Source organism: Salvia splendens, chromosome 5 (genome assembly GCF_004379255.2).
Source record: "Salvia splendens isolate huo1 chromosome 5, SspV2, whole genome shotgun sequence".
NCBI classification, from domain to species: Eukaryota; Viridiplantae; Streptophyta; class Magnoliopsida; order Lamiales; family Lamiaceae; genus Salvia; species Salvia splendens.
In genome coordinates, this window is record NC_056036.1 from 5,807,854 (window position 1) to 5,829,270 (window position 21,417).

At 38.4% G+C, this 21,417-nt stretch overlaps 5 protein-coding genes across 8 annotated transcripts; 2 read left to right on the forward strand and 3 right to left on the reverse strand.

Moving 5' to 3' along the window:
• Positions 1-234: 234 nt before the first annotated feature.
• On the reverse strand, positions 235-3,487 carry LOC121802233 (very-long-chain aldehyde decarbonylase CER1-like). Of its 2 annotated transcripts, XM_042201854.1 has the most exons (10): positions 3,260-3,485; positions 2,964-3,187; positions 2,654-2,886; positions 2,353-2,572; positions 1,628-2,003; positions 1,435-1,542; positions 1,159-1,359; positions 973-1,071; positions 733-906; positions 235-653 (listed from the first exon to the last, which is right to left on the reverse strand). In XM_042201854.1, exons 1-10 carry the CDS (start codon positions 3,317-3,319, stop codon positions 474-476), a joined length of 1,875 nt encoding a protein of 624 aa, XP_042057788.1. In that variant the 5' UTR covers positions 3,320-3,485; the 3' UTR covers positions 235-473. The 2 variants fall into 2 exon arrangements, with proteins under 2 accessions (XP_042057788.1, XP_042057787.1); XM_042201853.1 differs by having other exon boundaries at positions 2,654-3,187; positions 3,260-3,487.
• A 4,125-nt stretch (positions 3,488-7,612) lies between these two features.
• LOC121803692 lies at positions 7,613-8,635 on the forward strand. Its single transcript, XM_042203327.1, has 2 exons — positions 7,613-8,022; positions 8,311-8,635. Exons 1-2 carry the CDS (start codon positions 7,613-7,615, stop codon positions 8,633-8,635), a joined length of 735 nt encoding a protein of 244 aa, XP_042059261.1.
• A 313-nt stretch (positions 8,636-8,948) lies between these two features.
• Positions 8,949-12,121, forward strand: LOC121804443 (sister chromatid cohesion protein DCC1-like). Of its 3 annotated transcripts, none has more exons than XM_042203988.1 (4): positions 8,949-9,081; positions 10,127-10,416; positions 10,572-11,489; positions 11,590-12,121. In XM_042203988.1, the coding sequence occupies exons 2-4, from the start codon at positions 10,247-10,249 to the stop codon at positions 11,690-11,692; spliced, it is 1,191 nt and encodes a 396-aa protein (XP_042059922.1). In that variant the 5' UTR covers positions 8,949-9,081; positions 10,127-10,246; the 3' UTR covers positions 11,693-12,121. The 3 variants fall into 3 exon arrangements, with proteins under 3 accessions (XP_042059922.1, XP_042059924.1, XP_042059923.1); XM_042203990.1 differs by having other exon boundaries at positions 8,988-9,081; positions 10,166-10,416; XM_042203989.1 differs by having other exon boundaries at positions 8,998-9,081; positions 10,076-10,416.
• Positions 12,122-12,881: 760 nt separating this feature from the next.
• On the reverse strand, positions 12,882-17,359 carry LOC121804442 (eukaryotic translation initiation factor 3 subunit B-like). Its single transcript, XM_042203987.1, has 11 exons — positions 17,139-17,359; positions 16,653-16,890; positions 15,618-15,764; positions 15,378-15,506; positions 15,113-15,241; positions 14,956-15,039; positions 14,734-14,858; positions 14,417-14,615; positions 13,804-14,336; positions 13,530-13,638; positions 12,882-13,359 (listed from the first exon to the last, which is right to left on the reverse strand). The coding sequence occupies exons 1-11, from the start codon at positions 17,258-17,260 to the stop codon at positions 13,027-13,029; spliced, it is 2,148 nt and encodes a 715-aa protein (XP_042059921.1). The 5' UTR covers positions 17,261-17,359; the 3' UTR covers positions 12,882-13,026.
• Positions 17,360-17,947: 588 nt separating this feature from the next.
• LOC121805523 (ribose-phosphate pyrophosphokinase 1) lies at positions 17,948-21,409 on the reverse strand. The gene is made up of 9 exons (XM_042205411.1): positions 21,210-21,409; positions 20,917-21,117; positions 20,497-20,745; positions 20,054-20,197; positions 19,660-19,827; positions 19,435-19,504; positions 18,847-18,928; positions 18,350-18,509; positions 17,948-18,252 (listed from the first exon to the last, which is right to left on the reverse strand). The coding sequence occupies exons 1-9, from the start codon at positions 21,282-21,284 to the stop codon at positions 18,214-18,216; spliced, it is 1,188 nt and encodes a 395-aa protein (XP_042061345.1). The 5' UTR covers positions 21,285-21,409; the 3' UTR covers positions 17,948-18,213.
• Between the last annotated feature and the right edge of the window lie 8 nt (positions 21,410-21,417).

The following is a 21,417-nucleotide window of genomic DNA, read 5'->3' on the forward strand; positions in this document are numbered from 1 at the left end:
CCTCTTCCATATCCAAATCTTGACCGGCCATTTCCCAGTCGAATTCGAAATGATAGAGAAAGTGTATGTTCTTTCGCAAGTAAATGTTCAAATAAATCAGACTAAAAAATTAAGTTCAATGACCAAATTTCCTTTGACTATGTAAAATACTCCATCTAACTCTTTTTTTTTTATTGACTAAAGCTTTGTGGTGATTAGTTTCATTTCATTACCAGGAATTTTGCAAGCATGAAGTTTGATAAGTAATGGCAAGAACTGAAATGCAATACTGATTATTCTCAAATACATACTATATCACTGAAGCAGAGGCAAACACTCTAAAGTTTTCTTTGATATGGGATGGATAAATATGTATGAATTTAGTAGGCATTTTGAGCATTTCTATAACTATAAAATGCAGGCTGCAGCAATAGCCAATATATACAATATATCTAACTCTTTTTCTTATCTTCTTTGATATCTCAGAGTGCAGCCTAGTTGAGGTTTGGTTCAGCACACACAACGAGGGGGCGGAATCCATGCTCAAGACTGGCCTTCCATATCTTCTCAATACCAAACACCACGTTTCCACACTCGTGCACGTTCCATTCCTCTGCAGCGTGCACGATTCCTGCTACACGCCATGCGCTCATCACTCTTCTTGGCAGCCAGTTCTGTCATTCATCAATCAAAAAGTGTTAATATGACAGATGTGTAGTCTGGCTAAGATTTGGAACTGTTAATTATTAGTACCTCACAAGAGTCAAGATTCTCGATATGCTTTGGAGCCATCATTGCTGGTGTGGTGTTATACAAGCAGTCTTTGCGCGTTTTCTTTGGGGGAAACTGCGAGAACGGGATGAACATGGTTCCTTTCGATGCTTTTAGTTGTTCTGTTTCACTTAGTCCATCTCCCACCAACCATATCTGCAGACATTATTGTTATTCAAAATGCAGTTTAGATCATGTATTGTGTGTGTATGAGCTGCCAACCTTGGAAGGGATGTTTTTGGAGAGAAACAGATTATTTCCAGCCTCGGAGTTGAGCTTAGCTTTGATCCTCTTGTAGTCATCCTCGTTCAATGTGAAGACCTATTGCCAGTTAGTTAGAATGGAGAGATCAAATTATCTATCTATAAACATGGTCAGTTTGTTGGTATGATCATTGATCTAATTAACCTGCATTCCCCCTTCGCATAAGGCGAGCGCGACAGAATATGCAACTTTGGTTGGATTGCCTCGGAGCACCACCTGAGTTGTACCCTTTGGAATGCTGTTCAGAACTATGGCAACGGCTAAGCTACTCCCATCTATCAATTTCACTTTCAGCTGAGGGTGTTTTCTCAAGAAAAAATCGCCGTTTCTGTTAAGCCCTTCTTCCTGGATCAAGAACAGGTTTAAGTTGAAGAAGTAAGCTAAAAAAGGAAACCAAGTTCTGCAGCTTATTTAACTTGCCTGATTCAATAACCCGAGGCTAAGAACCTTTACGCCCTTCTCATCAGCTTCGAGTATGGCATCCTCAATCAGGTTGTTGATCCATTCTTTCTGCCAGTGCATGCAGTACTGCAAAAAATGTTCAACTCAAGTAAAAACCACTTTTTCAATTCACCTTTATCATGGGACTAATTAATCTTTGTAGTTGTTATACTTGGATTGTATACTTGGGCACAGCCCATGTTTGCAGTTTATGGTTCTTGAAGATGTTCCTCTCGACAATGAATGTGCGGCCGTATATCCAAGTGATCATCATAGACCATATCGTCACCGGCCACATCAGCCACAGATACCACCTGGATTTGTGAGGCTCGGATGCAAAGCTCGCAAATCCTAGACGTAGATGGTAGATGGATTCTGGCGTCGTTAGATGAGTGAGATGCACCAGATCGGGTATGTCGTCCTTCCTCACTAGTGAGCTTTCGTACAGCGTATCAGAGGACTTGTCCATTGTACCGTAGACGTAGTCATAGAATGGCATGAAGAGTGAATAATTGGTCCGAAATTGAGTGTGATGCAAGGAGTGGTATCTGTACACATTAATGTCATTATCAATTCGATGGATTTCTAGATAAGTTATTGAAATTTTGCAATATGTAACTTGTCCAACCATTCTTGATTTTTTACTATATAGGTCAACCAATAGTTTTAATTTCCATAGAAAAAGTATGCTGCGATTTGCAATGTGACACATCAAGAGTGAAATTTATTAGTCTCAACTGCAGCTAGCTAGAATCTTGAACACATCACATTTTTTTCCAGTAAAGTTATTAATTCTGGAGGGGGCGTATTTAGGTGGAGTATCTATTATTGAGAGACATTAAATAAGATGGACAATGAACAAATATCTCGATGAAAATGAGGCTAATCAATACTCACGAAGGTGTGTAGACGAGGTACTTGAGGGGAGGGAAGATGGAGAAGAGGCGTTTGGGTATGTGCTCGAAGTTGCAGTGTCCCATGTTGTTCATGAAGTCGATGTAGGTGATGTAACCTGCAAACGACACCACGGAAGCAGTGCTCGTCCACAAGGTTGTGAGCAGTGGTATCGAGAAGAGGGCGAAGTAGGCTACGTGCTCCCCAAATGGATGGATCACGGCTGCCACATATATATTTACCAAATTGAAAAAACACTTGTAGGAGTACAATTAATCAAGTAGGAGTAGTACTAATATCTTACATGTGATGGGCTCGGTGACGATGGAGGAGTGGTGGTGGGAGTGGTAGCGCGAATACAAGAAGTGGTGGTGCAACGCCCGGTGCAGCCAGTAGTAGAGGAACTCCACTGGACCGGCGTGTAGGAGGATTGTCCAGACCACGCCGTCCGTCCTCCACCACGGCAGATTATGTGACTCTTTGATGTATGTGTTTCCAATATAGAACAATATCCCATTGAATATGATCTGATCATCCCTGCAAAACACCACCACAATCATCATTGTACAAATGGGGTGGGCTCGAGCCCCCTCGGAGGTATATTTAGTCAGTACCAATTTCTCTCCCTGTCGACCTGGTCGAACTCGATGTTCTTGTCGATTATCCGGTTGCTCCCCTTGGCCGTTCGATAGCGAGAGTAGGAAATCCACAACTGGTTGTGAAGCATTCTTGTTAGCAAGAAAGGGAATATGGTGACATACCCAAAATCCCTGTGGCTTGGATCCTTGAACATGTATGAGTATGTTGCGTGTATTGCCCATGGTACTATTACCACATACTAGCACACCAAACACATATTGTTAAAAAGACAAACTAATCTAAGGCATGTTTATGAATGCTAAGAAATTACCTTGTAGTCTCCGAGCCATGCCCATGGCCACTCAGTGAGAATTCCTGGTTTAGAAGCCATTCTTCTTCTTCTTCTTCTTGTTTTTTTTCCTTGGTTTCTAATTATGCATCTCTCTATACCTTTATAATGAAGATAATAATGTGTCGACTCCTCACTCTTTCATAATGCATTTCATTGATTTTGCCTAATAACTACTCGACGCGTCTTACCCTCTTGATGATCGGCTGTACCTTATATAGGTATGTGTGTTTTCCCCTTTATTATTGAGTGTTACAGGCCGCATTCAAATCACTTATAAATATCAAAGCCCACACATAATATTCACGCGGTTATATATTCACAATAAAAATCAATGTACACGTTAGTTACACAACGTGTATATTGATCGAGCGCATACTAGCTCGATCACTATACACGTAAATTGTAATGTAATCCCAATGAGGTAGGCAGATGCAACCATATAAATGGCGCATTTATTAATCCCATCTGCCAATCAATTACGAAATTGAGTAACTGACTGAATAATTAGTGAGAGAATAGAACTGCAATGCCAAATCAACCGTTTCGTGCTCCTCCATTTCTGGTAAAATTTTCAAGTTCTTGCTTTTCCGGATCGATAATTTTTTAACTCCTTTAGGCAAGTTCTTGATTTGAATGTTTATTCTAAAATTTTAAATATGTCATAGATCTGCAAACTACTCTTTTTTGTGAGTAGGAGTACTAATTTGGAAATATGAATAGTTTGTGGTTTGTCTCATATGCTCAAACAATTAATCAGCGGATGTAGACGAATAGCTTTGAATGTTATTTTCATAATTGTCCTTATTTTGTTTGAACTTTATATATTGAACCTAGTCAAAATAATTTGTTTGGTGTTTACTTTCTAAATAAGGACACAAATTTCGGCGCAACGTTCTACAACCCTTAATAGCGGGTAATTAACAATTAATGAATTTATTGTTCATATGATTATAGTTTGATAGCAACCTTGTTAAGTTTAGTAATCCATTATTAGAATTTAGTACTAATTGATTTAACTACAATTAGTTAGGTATTAATTTAAAAATAAATTAGTTGCATGGTGCAGACTGCAGACGTCCGCACATAATATGGAATTTTAATAAGCTTGATCTGAGTAGGTCGAGCTAAACCGGTAATCTAAATCATTAATGCAATAGATAAGCACCTAACATACCCTACCTCATATTGCACAAACCTTTTTTGCATAAATATCTTATGATATTTAGATGTATAGGGACACGCATTTAATTAAGCCTAAAGTTATTTTTCACAATAAAAAATTTAAGAAACTCCAAATTAAATCTCATGTACTTTCAATTATTAACTAACATGTGTATCAATAACATATATATAAAAATTTACTTCATACGATCGGACACAATGAATAATATCATTGCTAGCAAGGGATGAAATGCGAAGAACAAAAGTGAATTACAGCCCATCATGAGGTCGATGACGGTTCCAAAAGCCAAATTCAAGGATTTAGGGCTCTCATTGGTTAGCAATGTGCTTGGTAGATCCCAACAACTCCACCTATATCCACCATTTGAATTATACTCCCTCCGTCCCATAAAAATAGAAACTTTGGATATGGCACAAATTTAAATGTAAAATCGGTAAAATATGAGAGAGATAGAAAGAAAAGTGATTGAAGTATTGTTAGTGAGAAATGAGACTCACCGTAAAAAAAACTTGCCAAAAGTAGAAGGTGACCAATTTTGTGGGACACCCCAAAATGGAAAAATTGAAGACTATTTTTATGGGACGGAGGGAGTATGTACATGTTTTGCAATTTTACACCTCAACTAATATTTTTATAATTATAAACCATTTGTATTAAGGGTTGATCTTAGAGGATCATGACCCATCGGTTATTATAAAAGTCTCATTTTTATAATGAGTCCAAGATCTCTTCTTACTATTACAACGAGACGAGGGTATAAAATCACTCAATTAAGTGTATACGTTATTAAATTTAAAATATTGAAATTTATTTGGTTTCGAATCCAAGATGTCGAGATTTCATTTGGCCTTTTGAGTTTAGTAAATTATACACTGTGAATTAAAAAATTTATGATTCTAATGCTAACTGAACTAGACGTAGTTAGCAGGAAAAGAAAAAGTGAGATTTACACATAAAAAGTGGACACAGTTAATCTCTCTACTATATACCCCACATAGCTTTTCGTTGATTGATCCTATCGATCCAACTAATTAATTAGCTTCTATAGTAGGTATTGGACTATGATTGCCGCGGCCTATTATTCCGTTGAAATATCTTTTCCGCTGACACTAATTCAAGATTATTTTTTATTCCAATGATTCCTAAGAATGAATTGCACAATGTGTGACTTCTCATAATATTTAAATTCAAAATTTAAGGAATTTAGAACATCCACACCCCTTTAGATATGGACTACTCCATATCATTATTTTCCCTTTTTTTTATTCAGTGATATCATAACTTCCACAACAAACATCCGTCTAATTATTTCTCTCACAGTAATTTACTACATTATTCATTGACATCATTGTCTTAACTTCAAACCATTTATAAAATACGAAATCACTTCATTAAAACATGCAAATTAATAATATTAAATTATTGATACTTAATTCAAATTATAAAAAAGGAAGTAATATTAATATACTAATTCAAATAATTATAAAATTGAAAAAAAATGTGATTTTTCCTTCTTCCCTTAGCTGGAAATGGCAAAAACCGGCCCCCACCCCCGAAACCAACCCAGCGCCGCCTGCCAGCTGTGACGCTGCGGCTCACCCCTCGTTTGAAATTATGGATGATCTTATAGTTATTTGGAATTTAAAGATGCAACGATTAAGCAAACATGTGACAGGAGGTGTAATTATCAATTATGTCTGAATTGAACACTCGAAACTGTGTGACCCAAATTTAGGTGGAGAGCAGTCTAATAAATATTGGATTGGTACATACATATATTTGGGGACTCAACTCACAGCTTTTGGAATTTATCTTATTCGGTTTTGCCGTTACATTTTTGGAATCGTGTCCACGTTTAATTTACTCTTTAAAAGTAGATAGTGATTGTGATGTGTATCATAGTAATTTATACACACAAAAATACCTTCTAAGCTGCAATATTCGAATGATTTGTTTTTATTCTTAGTAAGAGAGAAAAATGAAATTTGTATATGCAAATTGTCAAAATAATTGAAAACATATTTTTAGGAGGAGGGCCAAGTGAACTTTGGATATCATAACTTAGTATTTGCATTAAAAAATAGTACTCCTAACTATCTCGTTTCATAGCATTCTCAATAAACATATTTGTAGTTAAGAGATCACTGAGAGTATCTTTAGTTCCATTTATTAAGGTTGAACCTCCTAACTATATGGAGTTGATCGATATAATTGAATGAGATTGCTTACTTATGTTTATTATCATGGCTATGATATTATATGTATAGACTATAGAAAATGATAATTACACCTAATACTGATACGGGAATCATTGTATCACTTTTATTGTTCTAAATAAAAAGTGATTAATAATGATTTCTCAATCATCCCACTCATGATTTGAATCTTCAACTAGATGTTTAAGATAAACATTTTTATCAATTAAATTACATTTTATCATCATTTTCGTCATGTTGGTTTAGTCCCACCAAAACACAAATGTTTATAATTTGTAGTATATGCTTAAAAATTGAAACATAATTAAGTCTTGAAATACTACTACGATATTATTATTATTAAATATTGACAATAACTTAGTCTTAAATCAGTTGAGAAATTTTCCCCCAAAAAATGGGAAGTTGGGGATTTCTGTATGCAAAAAGAAAGTTAGCATATTACTAAAATTGAGAGTATAAAATAACATTACCATGAGTTAAAATCTATATAAATGTTTATCGTTGAATAAAATTATTGTTTCTAAAAGGGCGTCGACTGTCGTATTTTTGGTTTGATTGAAAATTAATTTGAATATGTGACACACCGTTCAGTACATAAAATGATAAAAGACTAAAGTCTCAATTTGGTCCTTAACATATTACGTTTTTTTTTTATTTTGGTCCAAAACATTATCTTTTGAATTATTCGGTCCCTCACATTTGAAATCGGATCTCATTTGGTCCATTTTGGACGGTTCCGTCAAATTTTTGACGGTTTTAAATACTGGGTCACAAATCCATCACTAATCCGTCACTAACTGGGAGAAACTGATCCGTCACAAATCCGTCTCCCGCCACCGCCGCTGCCGAGAAGAAGCACTGGTGGCTCACCAATAGAAAGGTATACACATTACGTCAATTTCTCCTCTGTTACATTTTTTAATTTCAGAAATAATGCAGATGGTGGAGAGATACGTAAGGGAAGCCAGGATGCTGATCGCCACGCAGGAGCAGAGCGAGATCGCGGCGGCGCTCCGCCTCCTCGATGCGGCGCTAGCGGTGGCGCCGCGCATGGAGGTTGCGCTCGAGCTGAAGGTGCGGAGCCTGCTCTGCCTCTGCCGCTTTAAGGAGGTGGCGGACATGCTCCAGGACTACATTCCTAGCCTCAAAATGGTCATCTCCGAAGACGCGTCGACCACCAGTTCGTCCGATAACTCGTCGACTCAGCTATCGAAGGAACGACTCACGCTCCTTTCCTCCGGCGGCGCCTCCGAGCCAGCGTGTACGTGCTTCTCTGTCTCCGATTTGAAGAAGAAAGTTATTTCCGGTTTGTTTAAGAACGTGGAGGAAGTTGGCCAATGGAGGTATCAATTCATAATTGCATTTTCTATTTTTTATGAATCGATAATAGAGTATAAAATAATACTACTCCGTTATCAAAGGTTGAGTATTACTAGCTTCTAGATCACGCGAAACCACTGGCCGCCATTAATGAAATCTCACCAAATCACAGTGATCAGATGCAATAATTTATGCAAAAACGAGTTACAGCTTGACTCAATTTTTGATGCATTTTATCGAACAAGTACTCGGTGTTAGGCCAAGCATGCTGCCACCTAGGTTTAATGGAGGACGCATTGGTGCTCCTCCAGACCGGAAAACGCCTGGCCACCGCCGCGTTCCGCCGAGAGAGCATTTCTCTTTCCTACGACATCTTCTCCTCCATCAAACACCCCCTCTCCGGGCTCCGGCCAGCCGGAACGGCCTCCGAAGACCGAATTCGAGAGCATCTCGCACCTCCTCTACCACATCAAGCTCCTCATCCGCCGCAAGACTGCCGCGATCGCCGCCCTCGACGCAGGACTCTACTCCGAAGCCGTTAGACACTTCACGAAAATCCTCGACGGCCGCCGAGGCGCGCCGCAGGGGTTTCTTTCAGAGTGCTACGTCCACCGCGCCTCGGCCTTCCGAAAATGACGGATTAGTGACGGATCAGTTTCTCTCGGTTAGTGACGGATTTGTGACCCAATATTTAAAACCGTCAAAAATTTGACGGAACAGCCCAAAATGGACCAAATATGATTCGATTTCAAATGTGAGTGACCGAATGATTCAAAAGATAATGTTTTGGGCCAAAATTAAAAAAAAAAGCAATATGTTAAGGACCAAATTGGGACTTTAGTGATGATAACGTAAAGAGTAATGAGTAAAGGTTGTACTTTCCCTTTTGAATGTTGTACATAGAGGCAAGTTGATTTTTACAATTTGAAGGACAAAAACGTGTGTGCGACTTTGCTGTTTCCCTCCAAGGTCGCTTTTCCCTCCACAAAATCCAGATCTGTAGCGCTCATCTTCCCGCCAATTCAACCCTAATCTGAAACAGCCGAACGGAACCCCATAATCCACATAGTCGCCGGACTGAGGTAAATTTCTCTAAATTCGAGCATCTTTTTATTCGTTTAAATGTTCTGCTTAAAATCCGAGTTGTGTTATGCTTCTATACGAACTGCTGATTTTGTTCGAATTCAATTGGATTCGTGACATCGAGTCTGAATGCGTTGATTTTTCAGGGCAAGGTCTAGAAATCTAGTTTGAAGAGCCGATAATTTTAGTATTAAAAAAATTGAACACAGCATTAGAATCTATGTTAATGTTGTTTGTCCTGTGCTCGCATTTGTTGTCATCTTCATCTCGATTGAAGTAGGTTTTGAATTTTTTTTATTGAAACCACAGCAGTAATACACTAGTATTTATGTCATGATTGCTTGCATTTTGATAAACAATAATTCACATACATATTGACATTAGATCTTCATCTACTATGAGGAAATTGTTAAAATAGATCATAATTTGAGATATGTGGGCTTTCTTGTTATATCCCATAATCTAATAGTAGTTTTAAAAGGCAAAAATCATTTAAAATCAGCCTTGTAGCTGTAGAACTGTAGAACCATTCTTAAAACTTAAAAGGTTGTGAGCAGTTATTTTTCAATTTTGTCAAAAATCTCAGAAATTTTGGGTTAGAGAGTGAGTAGGTCAAATAACTGAAGAAGTCCTCAATGATGAAGCAAAGACCTAGGATTGCATAAACTGATAACAATAATGTCAAAAGGTACATAATAAATTCCAGTGCATATCTGAATGTGTCCTGTGTTGTACATGGCTTATGCAAGTTTTCCTACATTTTTTAATATTGAATTACTAAGCCTCAACTATTTGATTTTAGCTCTGAAATTTAGTAGGGAACCTATGACAAAATGAAAAATACAATGAAATTATGGAATAAAGGCGATAACTGCTTTGATGGATTTGTTTTGCATTATTAGTGCCCACCTATTCATGTTATCGATGTCTAACCACGTTAGTTTACTTTTAGTTTCTTGCCTTGACTGCATCTAAAGTTCAGATCTGCTATAGGAGCTCTGTTTTGGTAGTGTTTGCAAATGACCAAAATTTTCCGTGTGGTAGCTCTGGATCAGCTATCATTCGTCAACCTGTTCCTTCCAGGTAGCTGTTGTGACTGAGAACGGGGTTGAAATCTTGTCCACAATTGGAACCTCAGTCTTGTTTAGTAAAGGCGACTGGTATATGGATAATTTACACCAGCAAACTGCATGCTCTGCCGGCGCAGAAGCAATTCTAAGCCTTCAACCCAGCTCTTCAATTTCTCTCACTTATCATTCTCTATTTGGCCCCCACAATGACCTTATGCTTCTTGAACTCGACGACAAGCTCCTCCCTGACATCCTGCATCAAAGGTGTGTGCACCAAATTTTTTTCCGACAAAAAAATCTACATATTATGATTATGAGTTGTGATTCTTGCTCGTCATATATGTTTATCAAGTCCTTACCTTAATATATATACTTTGTGATTTCTCTTCAACTTATGGTCTTGTTTATGAAATTTATAGAGTAACACTAAGAGGACAGCCTGATGAGGATGCAGTTCTTTGTACTTCGTCAAAGACATATGCTGTTAAATTTGTGGGTACATCAAATTCCATGCTTCTCATACCTCCCTCAGAGGATGTCTCCAGATCCCGTAATAACAAAGATGATGGCAGCTTGGCAGTTGCATCTGTCCTCAAGGTTGCTCCCGGTTGCATGGAAATTGTTGAGGTAGCACCAAAATTAGATGAACTAAAATTGCTCCTCTCTCAAAAACCTTACAGTTTTGGTGAAGCCTCAGAGATGGACATATCAGAGGAGAGGGAGGAGACAGGGTTGGGTCTATACAGGTGGGAGGATCTAGTCGAAAGGATCCGGGCAAGTGATGAGGAATTAAAGATGGGTCTGCAATCCATTTCAGCAGTAGAAATTGATGGATACTGGCGGATTTTGGATGACAGTTATATGCACGCCATCCTAAGCATGCTTTTGCACAATGTGATATTGAACAATTGGTCTATCAATGCACTTGATGAGGATGAAGTTCTGGGCATGCTGGAAGCAGATGGATTTCCTAGAAATATTGCAAAGCATTGCTTGCAAGCCTATGGCAGTAAGGTGGATGACGAGGGTGTTTGTGTAAGTCATCTGTGGAAATTGGACGAGAGGTGTGTTTGTGTGTGCCTAGCAAGAGAAATCCTGAAAGGAGGGAAGATGAAACTTGAAATCTTTATGGAGAAGTGGACGCGGAAGCTTCCTGATGGGATGTGTGCTAGTTTTGAGATGTTGGAAGGTGAAATTCTAACAGAAAAGCTAGGAATTGAAACTTGGTTGTATCCTTTCAGTGTGTCTTCTCTCCCTTCGACTCCCGCAGAGCGGTTTTCCATACTGTTTCAGCAGCGGCTCAAGTGGGAGTGGAAGGATCTGCAGCCATATGTTCGGTTAGACTCATTATCTATCTACATTTGCATTGTCGTACTTGTTTACTCTTTTCCCTCTTTCTGACAAGATACCTGTTGCTGCTCCAATTTTCATGTGCAGGGATCTAAAGGTGCCAGGCCTTACTTCAGAGGCTTTACTCCTCAAATATACTAGAAGAAGTCAGCCTACTGCTGAGGCAGAGCCTGTTTTCAGTGCTAGATAATACACCTTTTTACGGCGTTTACGTTTTCAGGTCGAAAGTTGAGTCTAGGATTAAAAATTTTAGCAAGCAGACACTCTTCTTCACCTGGTATGCTCTAACTCAGCCGTAAATTGTGTGGGGAAATAAAGACTTTACGTGGGTTTGATCCAAGTGAAATATGGAAACTTCGTTAGAAACTTAAGAGGTGGTGATGAAGCAGTGAACATTTAGCCACTTCTTTCAACTAAAAATGTGGCCGACACACTCATTTACTCAACTGTTTGTTGAAAAATCATGTATTGCAAGTAGTATCTTAAAATAGTGTCCCACAAATGCATTACTCCTACTACTATTGTATTCACTTGTTGTCTGCCATGAGCTGTGAGCGGGTCAAGGATATGTCTAAATCAGCAATCACATCTATTAATTCCTTGGTACATTTTACTTTTCCATTTTGACATTTTCAGTCGCTTTTGGTCTACCTGTTTTTGTGGTCGCCGCTTCTTAAATCCAAATATCTCTACAAAGATTAATTCATCAACCTTTTTCCAGGAAACCAACTTCTTACGTGATGAAATATAATTTCACTACATGAAATAATAATCTAACTATGGCTATATATAACTCTCTCGAAGATACACAAAATAGGAATGGCTGAAGAATAGACCACATGATCTATTAATACAAGAAAGTAATCTAATAAACAACTCCTAACTACCACTATCAAATTAACTTCAAGAAACAAGATATATCTTGATCTTACCAATGGCTACTTCCTTTCAAAGCATTAGAGCATGTATAGATGAGTTGTATATCCATCTCCAACAGATGTAATACCTTTATTTTGGCAATTTTGTAATATTTTGATGCCAATAAATCCCATTCCTTTGCCATTTGTTTCAAATCAATACCCTTCAAAATTAAAACCATTAAAAAGCATGTTAAATTACAAAATCAGATAAGTTGCATTCAATTACTCTTGGAAAAAGATGTGGTAACAGAGAAGGTTGCAAGGAAACTTAAAAATATAAAAATGATTGATAACCAAGATTGTGAAGATAATCATTATTTTAACTTTGGAGTTACTTTCAAGTATAATCATGGTTAGGGAAGGTACTAAAGAGTCATTAATGACGGCAAATTGTATTTTGCTAAGCACAACTGTAGATTTACCTATGTTTCTAGAGGCATGCAAGAAATTAAAAAAATGTTTTGAAATCCAGATCAAAATACCTTGCTCAAAGCAAACCCTCTATGTCGAATTGGTACAAAAAAAAATTTATCTGTTAAACAGGCCGTACAAAATCTAATGATTCTCTTTCACTCTCTCAAGAGAAGACGCAAAATCACTCCATTCAGTCAAAAGAGATAACTTCTTCAGAGACATCCAATAGTTCCTCTACTTCCACCTCTTTCGCTTCGTACTCTTCTTCCCCATCACTCGCTTCTCCATCACGCAGCTTCGTTCTCTCCAATTTTTCTTCCTCGTGCAATCGCTTCCATTCACTAATCCATCTAGCCCACTCTTCCTTCAGCGCCTTTCTCTTCTCACGGTCCTGCTCACTCAGCAACATAGATACGTCTTGATCCTCAGCCTCGTATTTCTTGCTATATTTCTTCAAATTCTTGGCAATCTCTTCTTCCTTTTCAGCTGTCAAGAAAGATGGAGGCCTTGGGCGCCACAGAAACTGCAGTTAAAACCATTCGACATAGTGAGTGAGAAAATCCATCTAGGTGGCACAAACGTTTACTGCTCTATCTCATTCACACATTAGCTCTAACTTTCTCGCCCTCATCTGTTTAATATTTTTCAATAAAGCTAGTCATCCCAGAGATGACAGGACTTAGGAGAACTTACTTGAAAGAAATGATCCTTTAGGATTCGGTATAGCAGTTTGCCATTGAAGGACCACACGTTAAACCCATTTTCCATCTCATGGACGGATGTGACTGCAGTCACGCAATACCTATAAAAACCAGGCAAACCTTAATACAAATGATGCAGCAAGTTGATGAGTAAACACCAACTCAATTACCTCATAATAGAATCATAACTAAAAGAAAAGGGCAAATGAAATCTAACCATTATCATGCAAAAGACATATAGTACCATATAAATACAAACTATTTACCTTCCAGTAGGATCCCACTCAACATCTGTTGCCATAAAATGCTCAGCTTGAGCCATGGTCTCAAGCTCATCAACATTATAAAACTCCAACTGTCCATTAAAACCTTTCAACCCAGCAAGAATAATAAAACGGCCACCTGGAGACCAGAAAAGGGCATTGGCCTGCTTGCCCTTGAGGGTTGTGAGCTTCGAAACCCGGCCAGTGTTAGTCCCACTACGCATTGAGTAGAAACTCACATCAGGCCTTGGATTATCACCATGAATGACTGCAAACCTGTGGCCTTTTGGCTCCCATGCAAAGGCAATAATTTTATCATTCTTATTCTCAAGCTCTAGAACCTCAATAGGTATGTCCCTTTCCTTGATCCTGAAAAGCTCAAAGCCAGCATATGTGCTTTTCTTTGTTTTTGTGTACCTATCAACTTTGACAGCAAGATATTCCCCATTACTTTGCCAGTATAATTTGCAATCACTGACACTGAAGAGATTCTTTTGCCTCAACTCTTGTTTGCTTGGGATTTGCACAAGACTCACCTGAAATCAGAGATATAAGTCAAGCAAACTGAAATCACAGGACATGAGTCAACAATTTCAGATAGTGGTTCTCAGCTCACCCTTGCAGGTTGATTTCCTCCGCCCAGCTCTGGCACAAAAAGGGCAAGAATGGAATCCGTAGGTGACCAGCTGAAGTCAATAACATTTTCTACCTTTATAGATTTCTTGTCAATTAGACCAAAGGTTTCAGTTTCATAAACAGACACAGCATTCTTTCCTATTCTGGCAAAGTACTTGTCTTCTCGTCCGCCACCCCACCTGGTGGTAAGAAACAACATATCAGGCAGTGCCAAAACAAGACAAAGAGAAACCATTAGCTCTTTGTATTTGTAAAAACAGGGAAGTTATGAGAAGAAATATGTGTATAATAAATCACCTGAAAACAGGCCAAGACACACCACTGACACCTCCAGTTCCACCAATAGCAAATTCATCTGCGCTACCTTTGAAATCTCTCATCACTTTTCCACTTCTCACATCAAAAATGTTAATCACGACCCTCTGTCAAAATATAAGTAAAATTCATTCACAATCTCAGCTCACTAATATTGGACCATCAAAGTGGCAATTCATGAAATAATTCATAACAATACATTACATGTGTGTCACGGGGATTGCTAGGCTCCTGGCTGCTGTAAGTCACCAAAAATCTCTCACCAGGGGAAAAGTCAATCAGTTTTACCTGTATTCACACCATCAAAGCTAGAACCTATGATAGAAACAATGTGCTAATGCATGTCAGATGCCAAAACTACCTGGGAATGTTGATAACGCATCAACCGGTTGAAAGTAGTGGCACCACCCCAAACTGCGGCGCCCTGCCTGTGTACTGTGGCTAAGTAAGTACCAAGTGGCGACCACTGAACAAAACTTTCTGTCCAGTACTGCAGTAAGCAAGCATTTCAATTAATACACGGAAGTTCACTTACAGATCTTTTGTAAACAATAAAAAGTGTAGAGAACAAGAATGCTCATGCTAGGTGCAAGAGCAGGCAGATTAATACACTGAAGTTCACTTACAGATCTTTTGTAAACAAGTTCAGGTTTAGATTGCCTTGCATCATTCCATAAAACCTCGGTATCAGAGCCAGCACGGATCACAAACTGATCGCGGGCTTTTTCATCCATAAGCCATTTTTGAAGATTCTCCTGCAAGAATTGATAAGACATCATAAAAAAGGACAAGATTCTCTTGCTCTGGGAACCATGAGTACAACTACTTCATTCCCCAGAGAGTGAGTTTGAGTGCAAGAGACTAACCCCTGGAGTATATGGCTTGCTTTCTGGAGGAGCCCACTCCTCTGGGACCTTTAAAAACTTCTCAATTTCATCAAACATATTAACAGAAAATATGTGAGATCGATCCAGCTTGTACCCATGGGTCTTTTCCTTTGCAAGTTCAGCTTCCTACAAACCATATGCAAATCAGTTCCATGACTGAAAGTGATGACTTGATTATAAGTATACATTAGCACCTAAAATACAGCTACTTTGCTCCTAATTCCTACACCAGTTATATATCTTCTGCGATTCATAGAAGTTTATAACTATCAAACTGCGTAACTCATTCATTAACATAATGAGCAGGGAAATATAGCTCTTACAGCACATTATGGAGAAGGGAAAAGGAGAACAAATTTCAACACAAGCTGGATCAAGTGATGTGACTAGGTAGATTGCAAAGAAAAATTTAATGAATCCCAGAAAACTATTAATAGTTTATAATAAAAATCAACTCCATGGCATCATCCAAAAAAGGATAAAATAGCAATTATAGCACCATATCATATAACTGTTAATAGGCTCTTTTCTACATTGTCATCGGCTCATCGCTACTATGGACTTATAGGTTTGACTAATAGATTAGGCCGGCAACAGGGTGTTGCAGCTAGGGGCTTGAGCTACAGGATTGAAGAGTCTGAGTTATATGGATTGGAGCAGAACAGCAGCATGAGGATTCAAAGAAAAGTAAATACACCAAAACAATGGCAACCCAGAAGACATTTATATTCAGAAAGTAAGTACACATCAAAAAGCAGAAAGAAAGACTCAAGCTCCTTTATCTCAGATAGACCCGAGCTAATTATCCAATCAACAACAGAAGCTTATTTTTTGCATTAAAGGGAGAGAAAAATTCCGAGCCAACAAGTCATTTGCTCAGACCTCAGCGTGCATACTTAGATGAATACAAGCCTTTTTTCTTTCTGCTTCTCTCGGAGCTGCTACGAATGGAAGTTCACCACTAATTTAAAAGTACCAACAAAATTACAGTAAAAAAAAGAAGCAATGCACCACCTGAGGAGTGTTATACTCAATGAAGCAGTATCCCTGGGTTTTACCAGTGTCAGGATCAGTTGGCATCCAGAGACCATCCTCTTTGATAACACCAATCTGACTGTAAATCTTCCGCACAACTCCTTCTAGCTTCTCAAACTTTTCTTTGGGCACCACCGGCAAATTGTCCACCGCTATTATGTTACCGAAACCCTCTTCGAATTCAAAATCTTCCTCCTTCTTCAAATCATCATCATCACTTCAACAAAGAAAATCAATCAACAATATGTATTTCTGATCGAGACCATTTCCGAATCCTAACACAATTCAAATCTACTCCACATTCGAGACACGAGACATTAGCACATGATAGAACTAAATAAACATTTCACACCGCAATTTTGGGCAGTCGACTTTGGAAAATATGGCACATGATAGAATGTTGGAAATCTCAGAAAATGGGTCTCCTTTTCAACAGAGACTGTCCTATATTCTCTGAATTCATACCTGATGATGCCGAAGGTTTCTCCGGCGGGGAGTCGGATGGAATCGAGATCGAGAGAGTCGAGGTCGACGTTGAGGCGGGCGGCTGTGGCCTGTATATCTTCCATCGACATCACGTCCGCCATGCTCGTGGCTGAGAGCTACCAGATATCTGTATACACGCGCAGATTAGCCAGCGAGGAAGAAGATACGCAGATAATGTAGAGATGCAGAGACGAAGAAGATGAAAGAGTGCTTAGGGTTTTTGATAGTTTTTTATTTTGGGCTTTTTATGAATGGGTTGGCCCGTTCTTTGAAGAACTTCGTGACCCTATTTTAAAAATGGGCTTCGGTTTGGGTCTCTAAAGATAATGGCAGATGATTTTATCCATAAACATAATTTTTCACCATTTCTTTTTTTGTCAAAAACTTTATCATATCTCTTGTTACTCTCTTTCCTACATTATTCTTTCTCACTTTACCTTTAAAACATCAATTCGATATATTGTGTCCAAAAGAGATTGTGCAAATAGCTTTGAATGGATGTAGTTAATAATTGCAAATCTATTGATTTCTCCATTTTTACAAAATTAAGGTTATTTTAGTTATATACTCCTGAGGGAGTAATTTTGCATTATAGCCTCGCCACCTTAAAAACATTAGGTAAACATCATGAACCCAATAAACAACATAATTAAGATCATCGAGTATATTAAAAATAGTTATATATAGAAACATTATTCAGCTACAAAGTGTTTTATGAAATTAGATTCAAGTGACTTTCTATATCATAATAAACAAACTGAAACAATCAGTCCTAATACATAGCAAAATTGACTAACCATTTCTTACCATAATCTGGGAAGGCCCGAACATGGAAAAAAGGGCTTGTTATATCAAAATCATATGAGAGTAAAATTCATTGATATAGAAATACACCAAAACTCAACTGACACATACAAACACATTTAACATTGTACAATGGTAGTACTACACTTGTTGTAACACAACCATCTTGGGAATTTCAGCAAATGGGTCTCCTTTTCAAGCGTCGGAAAACTGCAATGGCAAGTTGAGTTTCTCACAAGCAGTAGGAATGTCAGTCGATCCCCAAGCTCGAGTAAGGTTCAAATCCTCCCTGAAATCATAAGAGCGAGTCAGAGTTTATATACTTACACAGTCCCATTTTCAAAATGCTGCAGATGATACAATACTTAACAGAGAAGACTACTTACAGCACAATCATCATGCACACGCCATATTGTCTCGCCCAAAAGGTTTGCCACCGATAAGACTGTAAGCTGGGGGAAATAGTTTTGCTCTGCAACTGGAATGGTGTTTGTAATGATAACCTCTTGAAAGAGACCACTTGACAGTCTTTCTATGGCAGGAGGACTGCACAAGTATGCCAAAACTTTATTAAATGGCCACATGGCTTTTCAAAGATCTTTGATTCCAAACAGAATAGAACATCATTTGGGTCAATGTGCAAAATTGAAGGCTAACTCACGGCCAAAATTGGTTAAGCAGCCCCATGGTTGTCAAGTCAAACAAAGTAACTTCACAAAATCAAAGCTAGAATTTAGATAGAGTAGTTTATGCTATTGAATAAGCAACAAGTCCAAACATTAGAAACGAAGATCCTATTCGAAGTTAAAATACTACTCCTGCAGTGTTTTTAGCTACGAGAAAAACCAGCAATGGCAAACTGTCTAAAATATGGACCTAGTACCTGAAAACCGCATGAGTGGTGCAAGCATAAACCTCCCTAGCTCCTTCTTGATGTAATAGAGCAGCACCGTTAGCAATAGTTCCTGCATGGCATTTTGCATGAGAAAATTTTCAACATATCATAATAAAGAGGATTGCATTGTTCCAATGGAATGCAAGATATAGATGCCAACTATCCATGCAATAAAAGACAGCTAAAAAAGTGCAATGGGAAAAGATTCCAGCTACAGATGACTATATCATCTTGATCCTGAGATGAGACGGAAAATGCCAAATAAATTTAAAATACAGTATTACTATCTGAAAGTAGACGTTATCCGACAAATCTGCCACGCAAAAAAAATGCTTATTTCAATTAACCAAGAAGAAATAATTTTGCCTAGTTAACACTTAACAGTGATTCACCTACAAAGTTTTTAGTAACTTCATCTATCTTTCTATAAGGGCTGTTCATATTTCAGTAAATATTCTTTGAATAAATTTTTACAGGTTTAGGAGCTTCATAGACTGAGCAAACTATCTCAATGTGCTTTGTCAGAGCCTTATAATTTAAAGGGAATGAGGGTATGCAATTGAAATATATACTAACCAGCAGTATCAATCATGTCATCCACCATGACTGCAACTTTTCCCCGAACATCACCAATCAAATTCATCACCTGAATATTTGAACAAGTCAATATTATGGTTTATGTAAGCTTCTTTGAAAGGAAATGAGCAAACATCTGATAGATTGCGGCAACCATATACAATCTCATATTCTTTCCAACCTTCCCAAACAAATACGAAATAGTATATTACTGAAGAAGTTCACCTCGGAAACATTATGGCCATGACGCCTTTTATCCACAATGGCCAAAGGAGCATCAGATAACTTTTTGGCAAAGGCTCGAGCTCTTGCAACCCCACCAACATCCGGTGAGACCACAACCAAATCATCAGAACATGTCGTCTTGCTGGCAAGATAATCAAGTATGACTGGCTGCAAATAACAGGACTAAATTATATTACACTGGAATGATTAACCCAAAGATGCAACTAGTACCAAGAAGAGCTCGGAGATAAACTCTCAAGCTATGCTACAATCAATTGTGAGTATTCTTTCAAAACTTTCTTTCATAAAATTCATCTAATCACTTTGGAAATTTCCAGGCCAATAGAAGCTTAGTGCACAAGTCATATGTAGCAAATGTATGCAGTTTCTTTACCTGGCCATGCACATGATCTACTGGAATGTCAAAATATCCCATTGACTGTCCAGAATGGAGGTCACATGCTAAAACCCGATCAGCGCCTGCTTCAGTAATCAAATTTGCGACAAGTTTGGCTGCAATCGATTCCCGTCCTTGAGTCTGAAAAGGAAATGCACTTCATGACCTTAACGATTTGAAATGAAAAGTACAACTATTTCACTAACATACAACATACTAACTATAGTATAGCTTTGTGAAACACAGAACTGTACCAATACCATGAAAATTGGAGTTAGTCTTCTAATTTGAGGCATTCATTTTCATGAGTAATATTCTATAACAGATGATTAAGGCCAAGCTGGCCAAGAATATTGCATCTAACAAAGGTGACCAACCGCCAACTCTGTACAATCTCTGAAGTGAAAAGCACAAAAATGAGAAGTACATGAGAACCTTGCCTTTCGATCAGCTCGTGCATATCCAAAATAAGGGATAACCGCAGTAATATTTTTGGCTGATGCTCGACGGCAAGCATCAATCATTATCAAGAGCTCCATGAGATTTTCATTTGCTGGAGGGCATGTAGGTTGCACAAGATAAACATCACATCCCCGGACACTCTCTTGTAACTGAACATAAATTTCCCCATCAGCAAACCGCTTGATCTTGATCTTACCAAGCTCCAGACCCATGTAACAAGCAATTTCCTGTATCAAGAATTTTAGTAAACATTAAATGTATCATCACAATGAATTACAAAGGAAATTATGCAATCAAAACTTCTCCAGAAAATATTACTCCTGCTATGAAGATATGCCAAATGCAATATAAAAAAAAAGATAGAACAACTCAAGGAAAAAAGGTAACCAAGCAGAGACCTGAGACAGAGAAGGATTAGCGGTGCCAGAGAAAATGCGTAGACGCGTGTCGCTTTTCGGAACCGCGATTCTGTCGAGAAACAGATTGGGGGCGGTCAAAAAGCTGGGAAGCGCCGCCGCTGCCACCGCCCGGCCGTTAGAATCCCCGCCAACAGTCTCATTTCCCTTGCACTTGAGTGACTCTGACAAGTTGTTACAGCGCTGCAAAGACAAGGCGACCGTTTAGCTCAAAACAAAACAATCGAGCACATGTATTGAAAAACAAGCATGATTTTGGAGAGAGAGGAACTGACGATGAGAAATGAGGTTTTAGAAGTGAGCTGAGGCGATCTGAAGATGCTGCTTCCGGGAAAGGGCATGGAAGCCATTTTCTCCGATGAAAATATGGCCGGAGTATCTATTCCGGTAGGTTGGGCACCGGAGTTAGGGTTTTAACGCTCTCTTTGACAACTGTGAACCACCCTGTCCGTTTCCGTTAAGAATCAAATTACTCATTTCCCA